The sequence below is a fragment of the Gymnogyps californianus genome, chromosome 18 (assembly GCF_018139145.2).
Source record: "Gymnogyps californianus isolate 813 chromosome 18, ASM1813914v2, whole genome shotgun sequence".
Lineage (NCBI taxonomy): Eukaryota > Metazoa > Chordata > Aves > Accipitriformes > Cathartidae > Gymnogyps > Gymnogyps californianus.
Window position 1 is genome coordinate 2,687,443 of NC_059488.1, and position 23,078 is coordinate 2,710,520.

At 49.3% G+C, this 23,078-nt stretch overlaps 1 protein-coding gene across 1 annotated transcript in view; it reads left to right on the forward strand.

Moving 5' to 3' along the window:
- LOC127023828 (collagen alpha-1(I) chain-like) overlaps positions 1-23,078 on the forward strand; it is a 96,111-nt gene that overhangs the window by 26,545 nt on the left and 46,488 nt on the right. The window contains exons 2-6 of the mRNA XM_050908144.1: positions 4,078-4,134; positions 9,669-9,816; positions 10,588-10,746; positions 11,311-11,506; positions 13,172-13,315. Coding sequence (XP_050764101.1) covers positions 4,078-4,134; positions 9,669-9,816; positions 10,588-10,746; positions 11,311-11,506; positions 13,172-13,315 — 704 coding nt within the window. The remainder of the gene's footprint in view (positions 1-4,077; positions 4,135-9,668; positions 9,817-10,587; positions 10,747-11,310; positions 11,507-13,171; positions 13,316-23,078) is intronic.

A 23,078-nucleotide genomic window follows, 5' to 3' on the forward strand; every position in this document is an offset into this window, starting at 1 on the left:
CTTATTTGCTGAAATGAGAGGAATTCCCAGGATGGGCTCCCTGGACATATTTATTTTTATTTTCTCAGGCTGTAATCTCTCCCAGATGTGTATGTCTGCAGCAGAAGATAATACTAACCCGACCGTTTCCCTTGTTACTCAAGACACTTTCAACATTGTTGAAATAATAGCTCAGGTTGAGCCTCTGCCAGAGTTTAAAATAACTACTCTAAGACAATGGGAGGTTAAGCTGGAGAAACATTTGTGAATATCAACTTGTAATGGAGAAGAAGGGGAGTGAGGTATTTCAAAAGTAGGTATTTCCCATCAAACTGTTGCTTCATTCCAAAACTCTGAAATTGCATTTCCTTTTGTAAGAAATCTTTCTGCCTTACTCACCTCTACCTCTTCACTTCAGTGTTGTAGCTTCTGGCGTATATTTTGCTGATCCCCCTGCCATTTGGTGGAGAAAGCGGGGTTAGGAGGTAAACCAAATCCTTCCACCTCCTTCCCTTCCTACCGCTGCTTGGAGAGCGTAGCCTGCAAAGGGGCTGCTTGTGTGCTGCCGTGCTACGGCTAGCTTTCCTACCCCCACAACACATTGCTGAAATTTTAAAAATCATCCCATTCTGCCTTAGGAGGAGTTTAAGACTTCACAAAACGTCATGAAAGCTCAAAAGAGAAATGAAAGCTCTGTGTGCCCAGGGATCTCTTGGGCAGCCCAGCCAGCTGAGCAGAAGTATCCTCCAACGCTCCCCAGGACAGGAGAGACTTGAGCTCAAGTCCCGGCCAACGGCTGCTAACACAGACCCTGCCTTTGGCTCAGCAAATCCTTACACTGCAGGGAGCTGGGAGGAAACAGCAGGAAAGACTCGCTCTGTTCCTGCCCTTTTCCTCTTCTCTCCTGCAAGCATCTGCTGTTGGAGCCAGGGATGGGGGCTGGAGGGACCTCCCTGGGGTCCTGACCTTGAAGTCTGTCAAATCCAGACAAGCCTTGCCCATGGGAGCTTGGGGAGGGGGGATGTGCACGCCAACGTGCACGTGCTCTCCATCAGCACGAGAGGATGCTGAAAATCAGGGGTACAGACTCTGGCTGTGCCGTGGGCTGCCCTGCTTGGTGCTGACCATCCCACTCAGAGGTTTTCATGATCGTCTCTTCATTGTTTTTCTCTGGTGGCTTTGTGCGTATTTATGTGTGTGTCTTCCAACCCTATGAAGCAAAACAACAGAGAGGGAGGCTCTTGGAAAGCTGGAAACAAGCCCCTGGAGTGTGATAGTTTGTAGAATTTGCTATTAATTTACTTTGACAATGGAGCAACAAAGAGAAGCTTATTTACTAGTGACAGCGAGGGCCAATGTTTTTGGGACTTGTCCCCACTCAGCATTACACAAGTTTTAGTAGTATGTTTTTCAGTTGTTTTTAAATTAATCCCACAGAATCCACTGTATAGGCGTTGTAGACCAATTCAAATCTGGTTTATGCTGATTCACTGTAATTCAGTAATTAAGTTTAATTGCTGTGAGGCAGACTTGAACAGGTTGAAGAGTGGCTGTGCAGGGATTTGCACAGGTTTAAATGGAATCCATTTAAAAATACCCCTCTAGCTAAACCTATTAAGCCCTGAATATAGATAAAACATCAGTTCCACAGTGTTTGGCTTGAGTAAAGTGAGGGTTTGAGCTCAGCCCAAAAGCATTTGCTGTCAGTGGTCCAGGAGGGGACAGGACATGCATGCACAGAGCAGAGGAAGGAGGAACTGGGGAGGATACGTGGAGAACAGGGGATAGGAGACACACCAGGGTGTGCGTGTGGCCTGGGGGGTGAGGGGTGCGCAAGGCTGGGGTGAAGTGTAGCACCCCAGAGCATTTTCCTAGAGACCAGGAGCTTTGGGTTGAGGTTAACTCTCTTGGTTGCTCAGGAAGGAGATGGTTGAGGAGCTCTGCCGGATCTCTCAGTAGATGTCTTGGGCAGGTTAGAAGTGGCTTCTTTTTTGTTTTCTTACTAAAAAACCAAAACCAACCCAAGCCAAGTGAGGCCACCAAATCCTGCAGAGCAGCTAGCTGTTGTAAACTTTCCTCCCAGCTCTTCCCAGTGCCTCCTTCAAAAGGTGGACTCTCGTTTCTCAGCCATCAGGATATCGATTTGCTCCATGTGTGCAATGCCCTTCCCTGTCCCCACGAGGGCAGGAAACATACTCTTTCAGTTAATGGGGTGAGATTTTCACGCCGTCTCATGGCTTGGGCAGTTGGGATTTGCAGAGAGAAGACCCGATGAGGATGGTGAAGCTGAAGGCTGAAATGCTCGCCAAGCCCACTTCCCCGCTCCTGTGGCCACTCTGGTTTCGTTGTCCCCATTGTGGGTTTAGCAACTCTTAAACTCTTTGCTTTCCTGCTCCCATTGCTCTTCTCCCAAAAGCTCTCTCACAGGTTCTCTTCTTTTTCTGCCACTTGGCCTACTTTTTCTTGTAGTCAGCGTATCCTTATTCGGGGTCATCCTCGACTTCCAGCTGCCCTTCCTCCTCCCCAGGCTTTGTCCCCAAAAGCCCCATCCCCATCCCGGCAGAGTCCCCCGTGCTGGGCCTGTACAAAGGAGCGGCAGCACGCCTGCAGATCTGCGTAATGAGCTTGAAAAGAAGCCTGTGCTCCGATTTTTCCTCTCTAAACAATGTGTACGGCTAGCTCTTTCTTCTGAAAAGGTTTCTCTTCCCTGAAATTTTCTGTCCTCTCTGTGGGTGGGTGGTTGCATTCACTCTTCCACTAATAGGTACAACGTTCTCCGTGAGAAATGTGCTTTTTCTTTTTCTTCCTGCTTTGGCTCTGTCCCCTTCAGCTTGCAGCCACTGGGTCAAAACCAAATTATCTCTGCTCTCCGGAGCAGGGAGGCGAAGGTTGAAATCCTGTTGCATAACCTCCTGAATGCAGGTCCGTCACTGCGAGCTGTGTGCGCTTCGGCTTAAACCTCATCTCGTGTGGCTTGTGGTGTTGCCATTAAAAAGAAATTGTTAAGTGACAAGGGAAATGGGAACAGTAGGAAACAAACGTGGCACAGGAGGTGACACGGATGACTGCCATGGACATTGTTTACGTTACAAGCAATGCGAGGATAGAAAGAGAAGCAGGAAGAGCTGCTGGAGGGTTGATGTCCTGCAAACGCAAGACTACCGAGGTGTCCTTGACCTTGTCCACTCAATGTGTAGAGTCATCAGGCAAGTCTAGACAAATATGAAGCTGCCATCTTGGGTCCCCTTGGTCCAGAGAAGGTCAGGCACAACCTCCAAGCCCAAGAACGTCTTTCAAGAGGCAAAGGGTGGAGGAGTGTGAGCCATCAAGAGGGGAGTGGAGGAGCATCGGTGTTTTGGGAGGGCTGTCTTGCTTTGAATGCTTGGCTACGGACCGTGCCTGTGCTAATGTGGTGGTGTCAGTGGTGTGAGGTGCCAGGAAACCCTTGCCCCAGTACAAAGTCCTCTTTTTCTGTTGCTTAATGCAGAGAGCCTTAGCAGACTTCTGGCAGGACATTTTCATAAGGCACTCAGAAATTAGAGGGAGAAAAGACCCATTAGGTCATATGCTCCGTTCCTGAGCCAGCAAGCACCAGGGCTGTCCTCTGGGGTTGTCCCCAGGGCTTGTCCAGCCCAGTTATTTCAGGTCCCAACCAGTGGTGCCGCATCCAGGGGAAGTGACTCAGTCTGACAGACCCTGTTACGAGCTCTCCCAGGGCTCCAATTGTGTTTTATGTTGTTTAATATCATTCCCTTTTCCCTCATTTCCCTCCTTTGGGGAGAACGTAAAGCTGAGTATAAGCTTCACAAGTGCATACAAGCCAGAGGAAAGCACGGATGGTCACTTTTCTGTATCTGCAACCTGGGGTGCCCCCCTAAGGAACACCTTCCCCTGGGATGCAGCCCCAGGGACAGGATGGGGTGGTGGAGGACCACCACTGAACCGCATCTGGTCCCTGAGAGCACTAATGGGCCTTAATGGCCCTGACAAGCCTCACCTGCGACCTCCACCCACACCCTCATCCCAGGAGCCCCATTTAAGCTCAGCCCTGCACCCTCAGCCCTTCCTTCAGCTGCAGTGTAGGGTGCTTGCCTCCAGCCCTGCCTCTGGCTTTGCTTCTTGGATGGACCTACACTGGATGTAGCTTGTCTCCTGGTAGGACCCCTTGTATGTTTGTCTTCTGTCCCATCTCTGTCTTTTGGATGGACTTTGCACCCACACTGCAGCCTTGTTTCCAGACCAGCTTCTGCCCGTGTCTCCCTTTGCGCTTGACTGTGCTTCGTTGGGGACCCTGAACCTAGTTCATGGCTAGCCTTGCCTGGGGCTGCCTGTGGACCCTGTTAGCAGTGGCTGGCTCTGCCTGTTGTGTTTGCCACCCTTGGGACTGTGCCTGTTAGCAAGGCACTGCCTGCACTGGGGTCCCCCAGCTCCCGGCTTGCCAGCCCCTGGGGAGCAGCTGGCCCTCGGTGCTCCCTGCCACCTGCCCTCTCTGCTGCCCAGGGCAGGCTGGTGGGTGCCTGTACACTAGGCATGTTCCCAATTGCCCTTGCAGGGTAACCAAAATTCCTCTCGGCAAGGTTCCCTGTCTGCCTACTCTCCTCCTCGAAGGATAGATTTACCTTTGGGGTTGTCCTCTGGGTCCCCAGTTTGACCAGGGCATTGTCCGTGTTTCCTGTTTCTCCTCTTGTTCCTTTGGAATTTTAACTGTGTGTGGGGCCAAAAGACTGATGAGGGCAGGAAAACCCTGGATTGAAAACATGGAGCTTGTGGTCTGGTGCAGGTACATTGACAAAGACCCCAACACCAAACAGTGCAGGGGCATGTGCAGACCCCTCTGCCTTCATTTCTCCTTTATCCTAGAAATGCTGGTGCTTTTTGTGTGCTTAATATTTGAGCTGGAATTTGTTTATAACTTCTCAGAGTGGTGGGGTAAAGTCTTTAATCCCTCTTTCCGTGTGTTTTTCTAAGCGACTTAATTTTGAAAAAAGGATGCATAAATTTGTTTGGATGTACTGTTTAACTTTTTTTACAAAGGAAACAAACAAGAAGTCATAGTTTTTTAGATAACCATCTCTTAAAGTGCACCAATGTGCTCAGACCAAGGCAGTGGAGGTAATGACAGTCCAGGGCACACACTGCTGATAATCGGAGAATGCGTCTTCTCTTGCTGAGCTTTGCAAGGCTCTGCTGGTTTTCTCCTCTAGCCTGACCTTAGGATTGCTGGGACACCTGCACTAAACCACCAGGTCAGTCTGGCTGTTTCTCTTGATGTGGTTTCTGGGCTCTTGGAGGCAGAGACCTCCTCACACAACACCAAGCGCCACAATGGGTTCATGGGGTGTGATTCAACAGCTCCATGCTGTATCTCTAATAACTTTTTATAGGTGTCCCCCTTTGCACTGACTGCTGTGCTCCCCATCCTTGGAAGCATTTCTCCCAAAACATGCTTGGCACCCTGATGACTGCTGGTTAACTTCAGCCTGGGATGCCGTGTTCTTGGCTCCGGCTCCACTGGCCAGTGCTTGTCCTTGCTGAGGTTGGCCCGTGCACAAGTCTCCCTGGCACTGGGCTGCCTGGGAAGATTCCTTTGCTGCTTTAGGAGCCTCGAGGCAAGCTGAATTTGGCAGCAGCTGTTGAACTCCAGGAATCTCCTTTCCAGCATAGAAAGGAGATTTCCAGCATTCTGCAGGCTTTTGGTTTGAGGTTGAATAGCAAAGATGTTGGTTTGGCACACTGAATGTCCTGAATGTGTGCCATGGGCAGTCTTGCCTGGCTTTTCTGCAGATGGGCAAGGAAGAATCCAAGTCTAGAGCCCAATGCAAACACAGCTGGACTGTGAGCACAGCTCGGTGTGAGCCCTGCCTCTGGGGTCCTGGGCAGCATTGCCTCCAGGCTGGAGGTAGGAGCATGCTGGTGGTGCAGGTTGCTCAGTAGTGGTAGAAAGAGTATTTGTGAGCAGAGCTGCTCACTGATGGCCACTGGAAGGAGATGGGGAAGCCTGGCTGTGAAGCAAGACAGTGGGGTGAATGCCTGTTGTGAAAAGGGACCTGAGCCCTGGGAAAGCTGAAAGCTCATGAGAAAACATGATTTTTTTTGCAAAGGAAACATAGAATTACCATATCAGACATACGGTCTGTCCCATCCCTGACTCTGGCTGCTGCAGTGACTGCACCTACTGCATCCTCAGCATCCACCTGCCTGGGCTTAATCTGCTCCCCAAAAGGCTGTGACCCTGATCTCTGATAGCTGGTGACTCAGACTCTGCAGCTGAGAATCTCTTCCACAGATAATCTGTGTCCTTGAGAAGCAGTGTGTCTGCTCCCAGAGGTTAAGGCAAAGAGAGAAAATAAACCTGCTTTGAAATTTGAAGTAAATCCCTGATATTCTTGTAACAACCAGAAACCCAGCAGCGTCAGGATGGAGAGTTAATGCTGGGGAGAAGCTGCAAGCAAAAGCTTTGGTGTTGAGGCTGGTTGAGCACTAAATCCAGTGTCATAAACAACCTTGCTGTGCATTAGCTTCTGCCCCAGGATGAGGGCGCGGTGCCATGAGCCGCAGCTACCGCAGCAAGATGCTCTTCAAAGTGTCTGTAGTAGATCGATCCCATCTGATGCTTTGCTGGCTCGTGCAGCATGGGTTTCTGCTGCAGGCATTTCTGAGGCCCCACAGGCATACCCACTGGTGCAGAAACTAGCCAGATGTGGCTAAAATAAATACATGGAAAGCTGCTTCTGGAGAACAGGGAGTGGGAAGAAAAAGCAGTGCATGTGGAAGAGCTGCAGTCTGGAGCTGGTAAAGCGGGAGAAGGGCATCTGCTTTCCAGCTTCCCCAGCTCTGTGTGAAGGCTGGTGTCCAAGAGGCGCATCATTTATTTCAACACTTCTCTTTTGGCTTATGGGGGAAGTCAGGGAGAGGAGAGTGGTGTTGGCAGTGGCTGATCTGCCCAGGGGTGTAACTGTGCAGCTGATTGCCAGGGTTTAAGTGCTGACCCCCTCTGGGGATTGAAATGACCTGTTGTCATTCCGTTGTCCTTGCTTGTCTCCAGCAGAGGTTTGGCATCACCCTCTGAACTGCCGGCATCGTGGCGTGGCTGTGCTCAGCTCTCGCTCTGCCGTTCCCACTGTGCATGCAAACGTGTAGAGAGGTGTTTGTAGGGATGGGAACACAACTAAATCCTTCCCGTGACGTTCAGGCTCTGATGGCTGCCATGGGAGAGGCTGCAGCAGTGCATAGCTCCTCTGTCGGAGCTGGGGTTGCTCCAGGCGTACAGTGGGATCAGCTCGTCTCTTCCGTGGCTGGTAGGTGCAACGTGTGCTGGTGCTCCATGCTGTGGACAGCTGCTCCCTCGGCTATGATGGGTTGTGCTTCCTACCTGTCCCCTTGCCTGGGCCTTAAGAGATCTCATTAATTTCACCTCTAATTCTGTTTTTCTTTTATGCAAAATTCTTCTCTTGGGGTTGGTGAGTGGTCCAGAGGCAAACACCAACCCTGGCTGTTTAAACCTGCCAGTGTAGCCCTGCCCCGTGATTGCTCTCCAGGTACTTCCAGTTCTTAGGCCATGGGGAGGGGAGTCTCTGCTACTTTATTTAGGAAAGCACCAAGCACATGCTTAACTTCAACCCTAGATGCACATGTTGTCATGGACTGTGGTTTTAACTTTCAGCAAATGCTCAAGTCGTGTGTTAAGGCCATACCCTGCTTAGGAAAACTTCCATGTAAGTGTGTTATTTCTAGTACTAAGTCCTCAGCCGCAGCTTGTGTAGGAAGGCCCTTCACCTGATAGAATCCACTGAATTCACACTTGTCTGCCTGTAATCATCAGCAAAGCTGATCGGTGATGAGAGCTGCAGCCCCTGGAGATGGCGCGTGCAGGTCTTGGCATATCCATTGGTGTCAGCAGCTGGGAAATCACCTCCCAAAACTGCTTGGGAATGAGAAGGGACAAACATTCCTGATATTTTTTTCCTCTGTGTCAACTGTTTGGTCTCAGATTAATTCCCCACGCTGTGCATGCACATCACTTGCAACACTGATAAACTCTGCTGACTCAGTACTGTTTCAGGGTTTATGACTATTCAAGTTTCCAAGGGGCTCAGCCCTGCACCCTGTCTGGCTTGGTACCATTTTTGCAATGTTCCTGCTGCCGAAAGCTGTTCCATGTTCATGTTGCTGAGCTGAGAGTTGCCTGGGAACATGTCGATGCTGTGACCATATGGGGAGCTGGGGAAATACCAGGTGAAATCCCAAGTCACCACAAATGGCTGTGTCTCCTGCAGGACCCCATTCGCTCCCCTCCTTCCCAGCACAGGGCTCTTTCCCTTGCAAAAGCTTCTGAGGAGATGGTGGCAGGACTGCTACATTAGTGTCTGAACTGGATCAAAGCAGCTTTCTGCTCAATTGACTCATCATTTTCCAGAGCAGCGGATCTATATGGTGTGTATATCTCCTGTCAGGCCGCAGCATGCCTGAGGCTGTTCATCTGCCCTCAAATAAATCTCGCACCTCATCGACAGTGGGAATTAGACTGAATGCAGAGGCTGGATGACTCCCAAGTGATGGCAGATGCTAGTGCAGATGGCAGGATTCCTGTTGACAAGTCATCAAATGGGATTGTCCAGGCTCTCCCAGTAAAGGGGCTGCGGGTCTGGAGAGATCCAGACCCCTCCTGCAAGGCTGGGCCCATGGGGTGCTGCCCTGGGTCCATCCCTCATCCCCACCCCTTGCAGGTGGCAGGGTTATTGCCACACTGCCCAGCAACATAAAGGGATGACAAGAAAGGAGGGACCCGGCTGTAGATGTCTCAGAGGTAGAAACAGTGTGTCTGGGTAGAGCCAGATGTCTGCAGGTTTTTTTTGCTAATGGAGGGGAACAAGAAACCTTGTGGTTTTAAACAAATTTTTGCTCAGGTATTTCTGTAGTTGAAGGATTCTTTAGTTAAAGAATGAACTTGGAAAGGGAATGTCTCTGTTCACCAAGGGAGTTAAAAGCTCCTCGTGAGATTGAAGTGATGGTGCTGCCAAATAGCCCAGACCAGGGGGCTCCCACCCAATTCAAACCATCTTGCATGTTCACAGCATAGTTCTGAAAGTGGGCCTTTCACCTGCTGGAAAGTGGTATTGCATGATGCACAGCTCCCGATGGAGCTCCTGACCTTGTCACAGCGATGAATCCTGCTTTGGGCAGAGGGAAGTGCCCCTGTGGTCTGGTCAGGACACCCGCCTCGGTGATGGACACAGTAACTTCATCCTGCTCCTTGGTCCAATTCTTTACTGAAATTGGGCAAACTTCAACAAGGAAGCTTGGGAAAGGACCGAGCAGGATTTTCTGTACCCAGCTGATCCAGGACTTGTGGTTTAGGACATCTGTGTCCCAGGCTCTGCTTTACGGTCCTGAGCATCCCAACTATACGGTCACACTGCTGGGGTAGGAATGGCCCTTCATGTCTTTGGGACACTGGCCTTGAAACATGTATTCTGTTTCAAAAATATCACCTGGCTGCTTCTGAGGTTATCTGAATGTTTGTTTTGGCTGGAGTTTACTGAATTTGTGAATTATTTTAATCTCCCCAAATTGCATTCTCTTCTTCCTGGGGGTTTTGTCAATTGTCTAATAGGAAGAATGAAGAGAGCAGAGCCCTGTAGTGAAGGTATCTCAGCTACTGAGCATCTCTTTCTTCTCCCCCGATGCAGATGAAGTGAACTTGCTGGACAAAATTACTTCCCATGCGCAGGACCTCAGCAATATTTCCTTTGGCTATGATGAAGCCAACTGCAGCATCCTGGAGATCGGGCAGTATGCTACCCTCAACATCCCTACGAGGGAGGCGTTTGGGGACAGGTAGGCTGCCTTCAGGGGGATGAGGTTGGGATGGCGGTGGTCAGAATCATCTCATGCATGCTTGTTGGTTTGAGGGGTTACTTTAAGACCCCATTCCACAACAACATGAAGATAACACATCCACTCTGTGCTCTTATGAGCTCCGTGCTTCTTCCGTTTCTTCCGTCTTTCTTGGTCATGTGCAGGGAAGACACACTGGCGCAGTGCTTGATTGACCGTTTCCAGGAATGTGTTCTCTTGGTGTTCCCATCGGGAAGACCTCTCTGCTCCAGCACATAACTGGAGAGAGCAAGAGAGACAGCACAGCCACATCCATCAGCATTGCTAGATGCCAGGGCACTGGTCTGTGGAGGCATAGACCAGGTCGGACTTTTGCCGTACTTGATACGTGGCTGTAGTTTGCTGTAGATGAGGACGCTGGTGAGAGAAGGCAGCATTGAAGAGCTGCTTGTAACAGGGTTACCATCCAATCTCAGCAGTGGGCAGGGCAGGAGTCCCGTGGAAAATCATGCACAGCCACGTAAGCATGTGCTGAGACTGCACCTGAGAGGGATGCATTAAGGTTGTATGGGCAATGCTAATTTTGGCCTGGCTGCTTCTTTCTGAGTACCTGACCTTACAACCTGAATGATTGTTTGCTCTTGTTTTTTTTTGGTTTTTGTTCTCACTGAGTTCATTTGTGCTGTGACTCATGTTTTTTCGTCCGAAGAGGGCAGTTCATGGTGATACAGCAGCTGCTGCAGGATGCCATGCGTCGCTTCTTTCTGCTAGGTTTGCAGATGAGCTGAGTGTGCTGATGAAGCTCAGGTACTCGCTGAAGGAGGACACCAGCCTAGTGACCATCCTTAGCCATCGGAGCCACGTGCTCTTCCAGATCAGGATTAACCCATATGCCTTGGTCTTTGTCACCGCGAGGAGGAAACACTATGAGTAAGTTCCAGCTCAGGTGCTTTTTTCTGCCTTTTCATGCTTCCTTTTCTACTCTCAAGGCCCGAGTTAAGGTTTCCCACCATGGGCTTTGAGCAGTGCTGCTCTGACCCCACCTCAGCTGAATCAAGGTCATGTCCTCCCACCTGGGTGATGGTCCCTCAGACCTGGTGGTGTGACTGCACAGGTAGTCACTGCCTAACTCTACTCTGTCAAAATGATGCAGATCTGAAAAACAAAGCAAAGAACAAAAAGGTTCAAATACCTGGGGATAAATCAAGTGGGGAGAGACACAAATACCAATAACTTCCCAGACACCTCAACTGGTTGTAGGTGTGCCCAAATCCACTGGATAGAAATAGCATCCCCGTGCTGGAAGAGAAGTGATGGTGCTTAGTTGTGACAATAAGGTAGACTTAATTTCTCTAGTACTGTCCCTCGCATCTGCACTAAGGATGGATACATGAGCGACCCTGGGAGCCTGTAAGGGTGAAGCCTATTCCTGCATAAGGTGTGGGACCTAAATTTCATGTTGTGCCTCTTCCCTTCCCCCTCCGGGGCACGCAGGTTCCCAGTTTCCTTTCTCAGCGATGGACACTGGCACCAAGTTGCTCTCAGCATCTCCTTGGAGAGGCTGGAGTTGCATGTGGACTGTCGGCTGGTGGACAGAGTGAGCTGGTCCAATTATTTCGGGATGGGAGTGAACACTGAAGGGCTGATCATCATTGGAGGCCTGATAGAGTCCTTCGAGATCCCCTTTAAGGTGAGAGCTGGGCAGAGCTGGCAGGGCTGTATTTGAGGACATGGTCTGCTCTAGCTGCATGAAGTGAGGTTGCAACTCCCTCTGAAAGAATCCATTGCCTTCTCTTCCTAAAACACACCATTTATTTTCATGGTTGGGGATGGCGAGCTTTGCAAAGGCTTTGAATTGTGCGAAGTGCTTGCTTTTGGGTCAGGGCAATACAAGTGCCAGCAGTCAGGTCAGCAGTAGAGACCTCTAGGTTACACTCATCCTGTCTTGTTGACCATGACTTGTACCATGTACAGAAGTCATCTGTGCAGTTGCCAGGCAAAGCATTTGGTCGGGGAGCTTGTCCCATGCGTGTGTTGAAGATAAAGTCCCTGCTCTGAGGACTTTACAAGCAAAGGATTCCCAGCGGGTCAAAGTAGATGGCCTTGTTAAAATGCCTGATAAATTGAAAGGCTCTCAGGCTGTGTTGAAACATAGCTGATGGTCAACCTCAAACACAGAAACTGAGGGCATCAAACAGATCTAGCTCTTACAGAAAAAGTGCAGGTGGCATTTCTGAGACCAACCCCTGGTTTGTGTCATCAATGTGAAGCTCTTCTCCATTTCTGTGGGGTAGCTCTCTCCTTGTCCCTGGTTTATAGTGGGCTGCCCACCTGCACCTCCAGCCTGGGGAGGAAGATTTCAGCTCATTTAGTGAAGAGGTCAGCTGGCAGCTCGGACATGCTCCTCTCTGCATTTGCTGCTGCTGGGAAGTAGCAGAGGATCTCTGGGTGGATGGAGCCGGCTCAGACATTCCCTCTGGGTAGTTGTGTCATGTAGAAAAGCTGCTCGAGCATCAGTGGTGCTGTGTTGCTAATTAATTATTTCAGTCACCCTGAGCTTAATGAAGGAAAGGTGAAGGCAGCCTAGTAAGGCAGGGAAGCCCTTTTTGAATTAGTTTTGATTCTGACAAGTGCAGAACCTTGGAGGCTGACATTTTGCCTTACGCAGACAAACAGGCATCTCTGTATATCTGCCTCCCTCCCTCCTCTGTCTGGTGGCCTGTTCTGAGAGTCCAATATCGTGCTTCGTTCTTTTCTTCTTTAAATCCTCTCCTGTATGGAATATTTTCCCTTTGGTCTCTTTCCTCATGCACCCTTGTTTTCAGCAGAGCCTTTGCAGCACGAGAGCAGCTCCCTGCTGCTGTGCAGCACCCAGCCGAGCAGTCCTTGCTGCCTCGCTGAGAGCGGTAGGGCCTGGGTGTGCGGGGAGGTGACGGTGGAGTTGCAAGCCTTTGCTGCCTGCAGGCACACAGTTGTCAGCCCGTCGAGGGGTCCCTTTTGGTATTGCCCCTGCACCGGAGTACTGCTCAGGCTGGGCCAGGGGAGGATGCTCTCTTGGAGGTGAATAGTAAGGGCCTGATCCTGCAGTGTGCTTAGCACCTCTTGAACCCTCACTGTTACTTAACTCAAGAATAGCTTGCGCATTGCTGGCTTTTAGCCTTTGTTCCCAGGATCTTTGCGTCTAGCTCTTGAAGATGGGGAGTGAATGTTGGTTGCCTAAACCATCCTGTAAAGAAGTCCCTGGCTATGAGAGGCTGAAGACACCCCCCCCGCCGTTGCCCTGCCCCAGACCTTTCCCTCTCCTCTGGAGGAAGCATGTGGGTAAACTATGGTTTCTGTGTCTCTTCCTCCCCAGGGTGCTCTACAGCAACTGACCTTCATGATGGGAGACCCAGCAGCCGCCGGCGAGCACTGCCGCAGCTACAACTCAACGTGCACACGCTCCTTCAACCTCAACCGCTTCGGTTCCCCGTGGGACCTTTCACCAGCCTGGCCAGAGGTGTGGCTGAGGGCAGCTGACAAATTTGGGGGTTGCTGGCCCAAGCTCCTCTTCGGTGTAACACGATTCAAATGAAAGGACCAACCCAGGGCATTAATGCAGCCTGGAAGTACTTGGGTCTCCAGTTTGAGTTGAGATGCAAGGAGGTGATGGTGGTCAGCACCTGGGGTGGTGGTTCTTTCACCATCCAAACTCTCCCTTCAAGTCGTAGATGGGTTTGGTGCAAAGGGAGAATGAGTTAAAGGGAGAGTTTCTGAGCCAAAGAAAGCCTGGGTGTGTGTATGACTGTATGTGCTCATGTGTTTAACACAGGAAAGTTTTGAGTAGCTGTTGAGTAATGCTGCAGCTGGGGCTTTGCTTTTGGGAGGGGGTGAAAGCTGTACTCAGGAATTGTACATCACTTCTTTGAAATTCTTGCTCGCTCCCAGCAGAATTGCTGCATTGCACCCTTTGGTGCATTGTCCTTTTTCAAAGGTTACCTCCTCTGTTTTGTCAGCATTGCTGGAAAATGGAAGCTTTGTGGCTTTTACTTTTATTAGTGTTCAGCAATTTCTGAAGAAATATATCTGCACCAAAAAGCCCAGATCATATAGTAAATCCCCAAAGACATGAAGCACCCAGGCTTTCCTCAGGAGCTGGAGTTGGCCCAGGGAGACACCTCATCTCTCTAGGCCAGGTATCTAGAAGGGCTTCGTAGCTGCCTGGAGAAGGCTTGCTGAAGAGGCAAGTGCCTCATGTCAGTGTTTGGCACGAACCTCCCATGTGTTCCCTCCCTTTTCTGATGGTCTAGTGAGGAGCTGGGAGAGCTGCTGGGAAAGGGCAGTGTTGGCGAGGGAACTGGGTGTGGGATGGGGCATCTGCCCTGTCTGGTTCCAGCCCAATGTTTCCTTCCTCTGGGATCCTGGTGCTAGCATGCCCAGGCAGCACAAAGGGAGCGGTGACACCCAGCTGGTGCTGCTGCCCCTGCCTCTCCCTGCTCCTGGAGCAGCCCTGCAGTAATTGCTCCATTCCCCAGGATGGGCTGCATCAATTTCTGTATTTATTATTTTAAAAGGAGGATTTTAGGAAAAGCCCTGATCATAAGGGATTAACTAGGAGCTGGCTTTGCCAGGGAGTAAATGTGGAGAAGGCCGAGTATGTAATGCGGAGCAGGTCATGCTGGTTGTCCGCCTGCTCTAAGGGAGATCGACGTGTTTGAGTTCCCAGCAAGTGTAACCCATGGTCATCCCCAAAATGATACCTGGTATTTCTCATGCTGACAGCCCTTAGGTACTGGCTGTAGCTCTGAGAAGTTGGACTCGCTTCCTAGAGCTAAGAAGTAAGGACAAATCTCTGATTTAAAAGCTACAAGGTATGTCCTCTGAGCCTGCAAGGTGATGGGCTCCTCTTAACCTGCTCTTAATATCTGTATTCTCCTGTGCTCTGTAGGCCTGGAGCACTCACCTGAATGGCTCCAGTGGCTTACCTAGCAGGGACAAGGTTTCATTTTAAGCGTCAGTAAGTTGACTGCAAGTGGGAACCCATGGGGTAATTCTGCCCAACATCACACCAGTTCCCATCCTTTGCTGGCCCTCCTCAGGGGGCTTTTTGATTAGCTTCAAAAACAAAAGAAACTGCAAAAACCACCCAAAGACTTGAGAGGTTTAATCAAAAGCTATTCCCTCATGTCCCTATGAATGACTAGTTCCCAGTGTGCATTCCCTGGATGCTTCCCGTGCCATCGGAGGCAGCGCACTCTTCAATCATGGAGCCAACAATAAGCATGCGCTTAAGTCAGTGTGGGTTTGGGCAGTGATATTTTTTCCTCTTTCTCTCTCCAACTGTCTAGGTGCCAAAAGAAACCAATGAAATCCAGGACTCGTCTGCTCAGGTATGACTCTCCTGCATTGCTGCAGGAGGTATGTGCAGGGAACGCCCCTCCCTGTGTCCCTCTGGTATGTCTCACCACCGTAATGTCTCCTAGGGGAACGAGTTGCTCTAATGAGCAATCAGGTAAAAAGCCAAAATACTCAGGCAAGGCTACTAGTTATTTTCTTTATTGCAATATCTCTCTTTAATGGTTTGAATGTAACTTGACATGTCTCAGAGCTGGTGGAGGCCACGGTGAGTTCAGGTGACCTTCCTGAGCATTTGCATTGAGCCCAAGAGGGGTGGCTTGATGAAAGTGGTGATGAGATGGATCAGGCCACTGCATGCACAGAGGTGTTTGTGGCTCTGCCTGCGAGCCTGGCTGCAGCTGGATTTGCTTGGAGGGAAGGAAAGAGTGAGGTTAGCAGGGTGGTGGGTCTCTGCATGGTACAGGAAAAAGCAGGAGGCTGGATGACTGCTGCTTCTGCCCATGCGTGGGACGTGATGTCTGTCTGGGGAGGACTTGCTGCTGCTGCTCGCCATCGTTGAGGAGGTGGGAAGGGCTGAAGCTCTGCAGTGGGAGGAGGTGGTTGTGATTCTGGGGGTTACAAAGCATTGTGCTTCCTTGGCATGGCTCCCCGGGGAGTCCGGCGGTGGGAGAGAGGTGGCTGCTCCCAAGTCCCATGGGTGCTCATGGTGCTGGGGCTGCGGCTCTGCCTGGGGCTGGGGGCTGCCGCCTCCTCATCTGAGCTGCTGTCACCCAGCAGGAGCTTGGAGCGTGTCTCGAGCTCCTCTGCATGCATCAGGAGAGATGAGTGATTGCTCTGAGTGAGGCAGGCTGCAAGTCCTTTATGTTTCTGCTTTATTTGGGATTTCTAGCCAAGGTTTGTTGTTTGAGTTCACGCAAACAGACATCCTGAGGGGGAAACCTGCCAGCAAATGTAAATTGAGATTTTTTTGTGTGTGTGACTGAGCAGTACGGAGTCCTTTCTGTATTCCCCTCATCCTTCCAGGCGTTGCTGTTAACTGTCTGGGGATAGTATCTGTTCTCACGCCTGGCTTGAATTGTCTGGCTACACCTTGTTAACTCCTTCACGCAAACTATGCTTCATGTATGGCCAAGTGGCCTTTTGCAGCTGGGTTCATACCGTCTGCTCCAGGGTTTAATCCTGACACAAGCGTTGCAGCAGCAGGCAGGCTTACAGGTGAGCGTATTGCTGGTTTGCTGATGAGGGTGCGTATGGGTTGGGTTTGTAATGATAACGAACTGAGATGGCAAAAATCACTCTTCCTGAGCATGTCTGGAAGGTGGTCTCTACCTCCCTGCAATTAGTCCTCAACTCCTGATGGATCCTGTTTAGGATGTGCTCCCACATCCGATGCTCATTTGCAAGCCGGCTTCGCTGGCAGTGGTTCTCCCGGCAACTGGTGTGAATTGGTGAGATGTTGCCGTAATAAGAAAAGTGGTGAAATCCATAGGTCTACAGGGAAAGACTAACTATATTCTGGATTTGGGACAAGTTTATTTTTCAAGCACTTAATCAGCACCAGAGACGCCTTGGGATCTTTGACATTTGGATTTATTAAAAGAAAAAAAAAAATGCGCTACTAACACGTTACAGTTTGAAAATAATGAAGACCAGATCAGCTCTGCTGCAGGGACGATCCGAAGCTGTACTTTGTAGTTACGCTTTCTGTGCCTTTGTTCATTTAAAAGTAAATTAGTATATTGGTGAATTCCTTAATTGCTAATTAGAGCTAAATAATTATGGAGGGCTAGGGTGATGGTGGAGGAAGATGTAAGTGGATGAAGGCAATAGATTGTTAGTTACTGGCAGCCTAAATTATACCTGAATTGCAGTCTACTCTTCTTGTGATTTTTTTTTTTTTGAGCGGTAGATTGTAATTTATGAGTAACTTTGAGACACGGATGGTATCGAGCCACTTCTCCTACCTCTTGTTTTCTCTTTGTCTGCCTGTACTAAACGTGAGCAAGAGGCCTGAGTTGATTACTAAACTGAATGGCTTTTTCCAAAGCAATTTAATCTGGGATCCTAAAGCCATTCAACCAAAAGTCAAGTAAATCTTAAATCCCACTTACTTCCAAAGAGACAAAATTTCACAGGTTTAATTATCTGGACAGTTCAAACTACTTCCGAGATTTCTTCTTGATTTTAAAAATGCTGTGAAAGCTCTATGAGAATGCTCAGTTTGTTCATGGCATGTCTGTTCTTTCATGCTCAGACTTGTCATTGAACAAAATTGGTGTTGCAATCACTCGTTCAGTCTCATTCTATCCTAAAACTGCTGGTAGCTCCTTAAATAGTAACAGCTCAGTAGTAGTCCAACACGGTCACAGTGCGTACAAATACAGCATTTCAGCAGCAGAGACTGCTTGTTCCTCCTCCTTGCCATTCTCTTTGGCCTTCATAACTGAAAAACCCAAGGTAGGTCTCTTATTAGCATCTGAGCACTTCTGCAAGGATTTAAAATTTTCAGCCTGGACTCTGCTGTTAGAGCTTGGCAAGAGTCTTATTGTGCAGCGTGGCATCCTTCCAGTTAGAGGGTGGCCTGAACCCGTGGTGATGGGCTGGGAGGAATGCCTGAGCAGATCCTTCAGCCTGAAAGGGAAATTGTGGGGTGAGGCTGGTATTACTGTTATAGCTTTATGGTGTGTGTAAACCAGCAGCCAGGGAGCTCCTTGCAAGTAATTTTTCAGAAACACTTGCAGGGAGCAGGAGGCCAAATGAGCCAGAGGAGTGTGCTGGGCAAATGCTTGTCTCTGCTCCTCATTTTGCGCGTGCTTAAGCAGGAGGAGATGCTCCCGTATGGCATGATTCGTGAGCACGTATTTCTGCTGGGTCAGGCAATGCTTGGTGGCAGCAGAGAACATGGAGCAAAATGAGCTTGGATGTTACTATGACCTGGATGGCAAAAAAAAGATTTTTATTTTTTTGTGAGGTTTTGTTGTTTGCTACCAAGTCTGAGTTTTAGCTAAAAACTCTTTTTTTTTTTTGTTGAGGTTTTTAAATATCCAATACACAGAGAAAAAGATCTTACTTTACAGGACTCTCTTGCTAGTTTTTGATCATACCAAGAAACATTCGAGTTGAATAAAGCAAATCACAATGTGGTGCTCTTGATTAAGAGAATTCATATGCAAAGAAGAAAAAAAAAGCTTGATTTTTTTTTTAATGGCAAAGGAAATGCTGGTTCTACTTAAACTTTAGAAGGAAGGTCCATCTTAAAGATAATTTTTGAAAGCAGTAAATGGAGATTTGGTTGCTAATTTCTTGTTAGCACCTTTGATTGCTTAATGTTGAAGTACTACCAGAGCATCCTTCCTTTAAAATCGGAGCAGTCTGAAGCCTGCGTAAATCAGGAGATGTACATACTCTGGACGTTGGTCTTTAAAATACCTGTCACAAAAGGCTTGCACTTGGTCCATCCTGCCTAATAAAGACAAGCCCTCATGGGGAAACTGCCATTCCTCCACCCCACTGGTTTCTCTTGACCTTCTGGGCTGCTGGCTCCTTGGATAACCTGGGCTAATACCAAATATCCCCGTGGGTTTGTAGCGAAGGCTGGTGGGGGAAGTGTGACTGACAGCTTGAGCCCAGCAGTATCTCCACTGCACTCAGGTGTTATCTTGAGATGGTTGTTCTCGTTTCTGATAGCTCTAATATCTCAGCTATCTGAAGACCTCTGAAACCAGTTTCTCAGGTAGGATGAGGTGTCTATGGATAATTTATTGCACCTCAAATCCACTGTGTGATAAATGTAATGAAAGGAGTATGTTGATCTGAACCGCAGTGGTTCAGATCCACCACCCCATGTCAAAGAAATAAAGTGCTAGTCCATCTAACCAAGCCATGAGGCATCCTCTGGCGAGAATTACAGCTACTCTTCAACCTCTTATGATCTGACCTTCTGCCCGGGTTCAGTTATTGTGCTCTTGCTGACTTTTATGGCTTGCCATATGCCAGAAGTATTGCAGCAAGGGCTTGACTTGATCGGCAGCTTCTCTGCTTCTGCTCGAGCAACCTCACGGGGCATTGCACTTCCCACCAGTGTCTCGTGTCCTGCCGCAGGTTCATGGCCATGTGCTTGGGGCAGCCACGTCTCCTGCATGCAATGCCAGTGGGGCTGCTCTCTGCCCGAGAGTCACTTAGAAATGGTTTTTGCTCTGCTTTTCCTTTGGAAAAGGCTGTTGGAGGAGAGGCACTTGTGCTGTTTGAGAGTACGGCAGGGAGCGCAGGGAGTCCTTTAGAGTCTTTCCAGTCTGAATGTGGCCCCTGCATGTGGAGCTTGCAGGGGTGTTCAGGCTTTTGGGTTGCTTCAGTTTGAGTGCCTGGGTAGGATAGCAGGGAGCCCCGAACATTCCCCTGTGAAAACAGAGCACTGCTGAGGCATCTCACAGGGACCCAGCTTTCTGAGCCAAATTGAAAAATCAGTGCTCGTGTTCAGGAGAGCCTGCTATTTTAACACTTTTTATTGGGACGGGATTGAGAAAGCCCTCCTGCCTGTCACTTCTGGAATGGAAAGTATTTCATTGTCATCTGGTTATGTCATCTGGCTTTTCCGAAACGTGGACAGAAATGCGGCTTCTCTGCCTCCGTCTTCCCACGCCACTGCTGGCAGTTCGGCCGCTTCCACGTGGCGGGGGGCCACGATGGTGGGGACCCCGTGCTGCAACGAGGGATGGCCGGGTCAGAGATTTCTCCTGTCTTTATTTTCCTTGTCCAAGTCGATTTTCTACAAATCGTAGACTCTGCATTGCTTATCACAGGCCAATTCCTTTTTTCTTCTGTTCTGTCATCCTTAATGGCTGCTTTCAATTTGTGTTCATCCCCCACTTCCCATATCTAATTTCTGGGGGTTTTAAACCCTCATGCCTTCTGCCTCAACTCTCATGCTTTTGGACAACTCCTGAGCTGTTTAAAGCAGTTCCCAATTTGTCTTTCTCAGCTGGTTCTTCTCTAAATTTGGCCTATTTGAAGGAGCAAGCATGTATGCTATTGGTTTTGGCTTTTTGTTCTGTTTACACAGAACCAATATAATTCAGTTGTGATGACTTATGCCTAAGAGACCAGTAACTTTTAGCTTAGAGACCTGTTTCCCCTGAGCTCACCAGATGAGAGTTTCCAGTATAGACTTTTCCCATGCCAGACGTTGAAGTTGAATTAAAAAAAAATGCTCGTCTGCAATGTGTAGGAATTCAACGCTGTGTTAGTGCAGGCTGCCAGGGCTGGACCCCGGCTTCCCGCTGGGAGTCGGCATCCCCTGGCTGGTGTGTGTCCTGTGGATTTGTTCTGCACTGGCTTCACCTATGGAATACCTGAATGCTTCAGCTCGTGCCCCTGCAGTGCCTCACAGCTCGTGGTTAATAAGATCTGGGCATCTGGTAACAATAACATTTAAATGTGGTGGTTTAGGAAAGTGGGGATAGAGCTCGGGCTGTAAGCCCTGGCTTCCCACCGTACTCTTCCTCACCTGATGCCATCTGCCAGCTGTGCCTCGATGTCTTCCCCACAGGTGACTTTCCTTTGAAGACCTGGCTTTTAAATCTTTGGCTTTGCAGAGTTGTTTTCACGAGGCAGGTTCTCCAGCATCTTTTTAAGCCCGACAGCCTCCCTCTGCCTGTCAAATGATTTCTGGCTACTGATGCCCGTGGGCTTAATCATCCAGCCCCGACGATGCCCTGTGGAGCAGAGAGGTGCTGATATCTTTCATTAATTTTCCTCTTCAAGATGTACAGAATGAAGCACCAAGTTCTCTTACAAGTGGCCGTAGCTGAAACTTTTCAATACTGTGGTTTCATTTGTTGCAAAATGTGTTTTAAGGAAATTAGCACTTTGGATCAAAACTGGCAAAATTGGATGGAGAGAGAAATACAGGTCATGTTGGAAAGCTGAAGTACTTTGATTTTTTTTCACCATTAAAGCTATATTTCAAGACTGTTTTTAATCAGAAAACCCCCAAAAGCAACAAAAATGTAACATCAAAACCACGCTATTTCGCAATAAGATTTTTGGAAGAAAAAAAATAAATTCTTTATTCCAACTTGTAAAGAAATGGCTGTGGCTTTTATCCTCTCCAGGGACTGCTGCACAGAGAACAAATATTCACCTTGCTCCCCTCGAGGGAGCTGCTGTCCTGCAGTGACGGTCACTCAGGTGGTTATGTATCTCTGCTGACATTTGTCCCCCTCTTAGGAGCTTGTCTGGGGCGTATGCATGAGGAACAGGGCTGTTGAGGTTCTCTCCAAAGGGGCTCCTCAAACTTTGCAGGAGACCTTGGCAGCAGGGCTCCCTCTGCTGTGCCGAGCACTGGTCACACCTCCACGGCTGGGCAGGGAGGACCATGGTGATGCTCAGGAGTACCCGCATGGATGCGGGCTCCAAACCTTGAGCAAAACCTCCTTCCAGCTACGTGAGGCTGGGGTGAGGTGGAGGCCTGGCTTGTGGGATGGCGGGTGATGTCAGGGCAGGCTTGGCTGCCTCAGGGACCCAATTTTATTGTGCCTTCAGGCAAGCTTTTACAAGCATATGCCAGCATCTCCTGGGGGACAGTGTGAGGATGTCTGCTACTGGTGGTGTGTGATGGGGTGAAGGGAGGGTGTTTAGAAACCTCCCCTCTGGTTTCCTGAGAGGAGCGATGCCTCTGATTTATTTTAAGGGATTTGATGGTAGCCTTGCAGCCTCTTTGCCTGGGACTTCAAGGTACACCTAGGCATCAGGTGGCTTCTCTTTTTTAGCAATTTAACAGCAAAATTTAAAAAAGAGACTCCTATGTAACAGCCCATTGATTTTAAGAGCTTTCTTGCTACAGGCATTCACATGGCAGCTGGTGGAAACCTGAGCCCAGTCTCCATGGCAGCAGCCAGTGCTGCAGATGAGAAAATGTCCTGAAAAACCTGCCAGCACCTCCTGGCCAGTGGGCCCTGGGGACCAGGGCAGGCCACTGCTCACCCTGGAGATGCTCCTTGTGCAGTAAACACCTGGATATTGTGCCTTAGTGCTTGTTTTAGTTGGATGCATGCAGCTGGCTCTGCGCGTGACCTCTTCTGCATGTGAGCAGGGAATGTGAAATCATCCAGCAAGGTTTTTCTCTTGCTGTAGCTGCTCGTGCCTTGAACTTGTCCGTCCTTGTCCTTTGTGAAACTGGTGAATCCCTGCAGTGGGAAAGCCTTGAGCTGCTCCTGCCCTTTGCGCCTTCCCCCAGCTCCCTGGGCCACTGCACACGTTTGATCTAGTGCCCAAATCCTCCCTTTTATGGCTCTTGGGTGCTTTTATTTCCTTGACTCACTGTTAATTATTAGCAAAGGCATTGGCTAGAAGGAAGCTCCAGGTGAGAGCGGGGCTGTCGTGAAGCCCATGGGTCTCCTGCAAACCCGGGTCTTGGTGGGCGCCCGCTTGGCTCAGCTGGAGCTGCGTGCCCTGCTTGGGGGTTTAGGCTGGGAGATGGTGGTGATGTCCATGGTCTCCAAGATGGAGCCTGGAAGTGAAAGGCCCCTATTTTCCCCAAAAAGATGTTGGTGCCTAATTAAATGAAAGGAGAAAACGCCTGTTGTGGAGTTTTCTGCATCTTTGGGTGGCTCAGGTGCCGCAGGGGATGGAAGCCTGCAGCAGATCCTGGTACCCAGGTCGCAGCAGCCTGAGGCAGGGTTCAGCATTGCTTTGTGTTCCATCTCAAATGAAATATTTTCACTTTCACATTGAAAAGCCCTTTCTTAATGTCCTGCATTGCTGCAGGCCTTCATGAATGAAAAGTTTGGTCATAAAATAAAAGCCAAGAAATTTTCTTTGCGATTGGCTGAAGAGGTCCTCCGCACCCCTGCTACAAAGTAGGACTAGAAATAGCAAAACCCAAAGCTAACCAGGAACGAGTCAATTGTTAAAACTATTTTAATTGG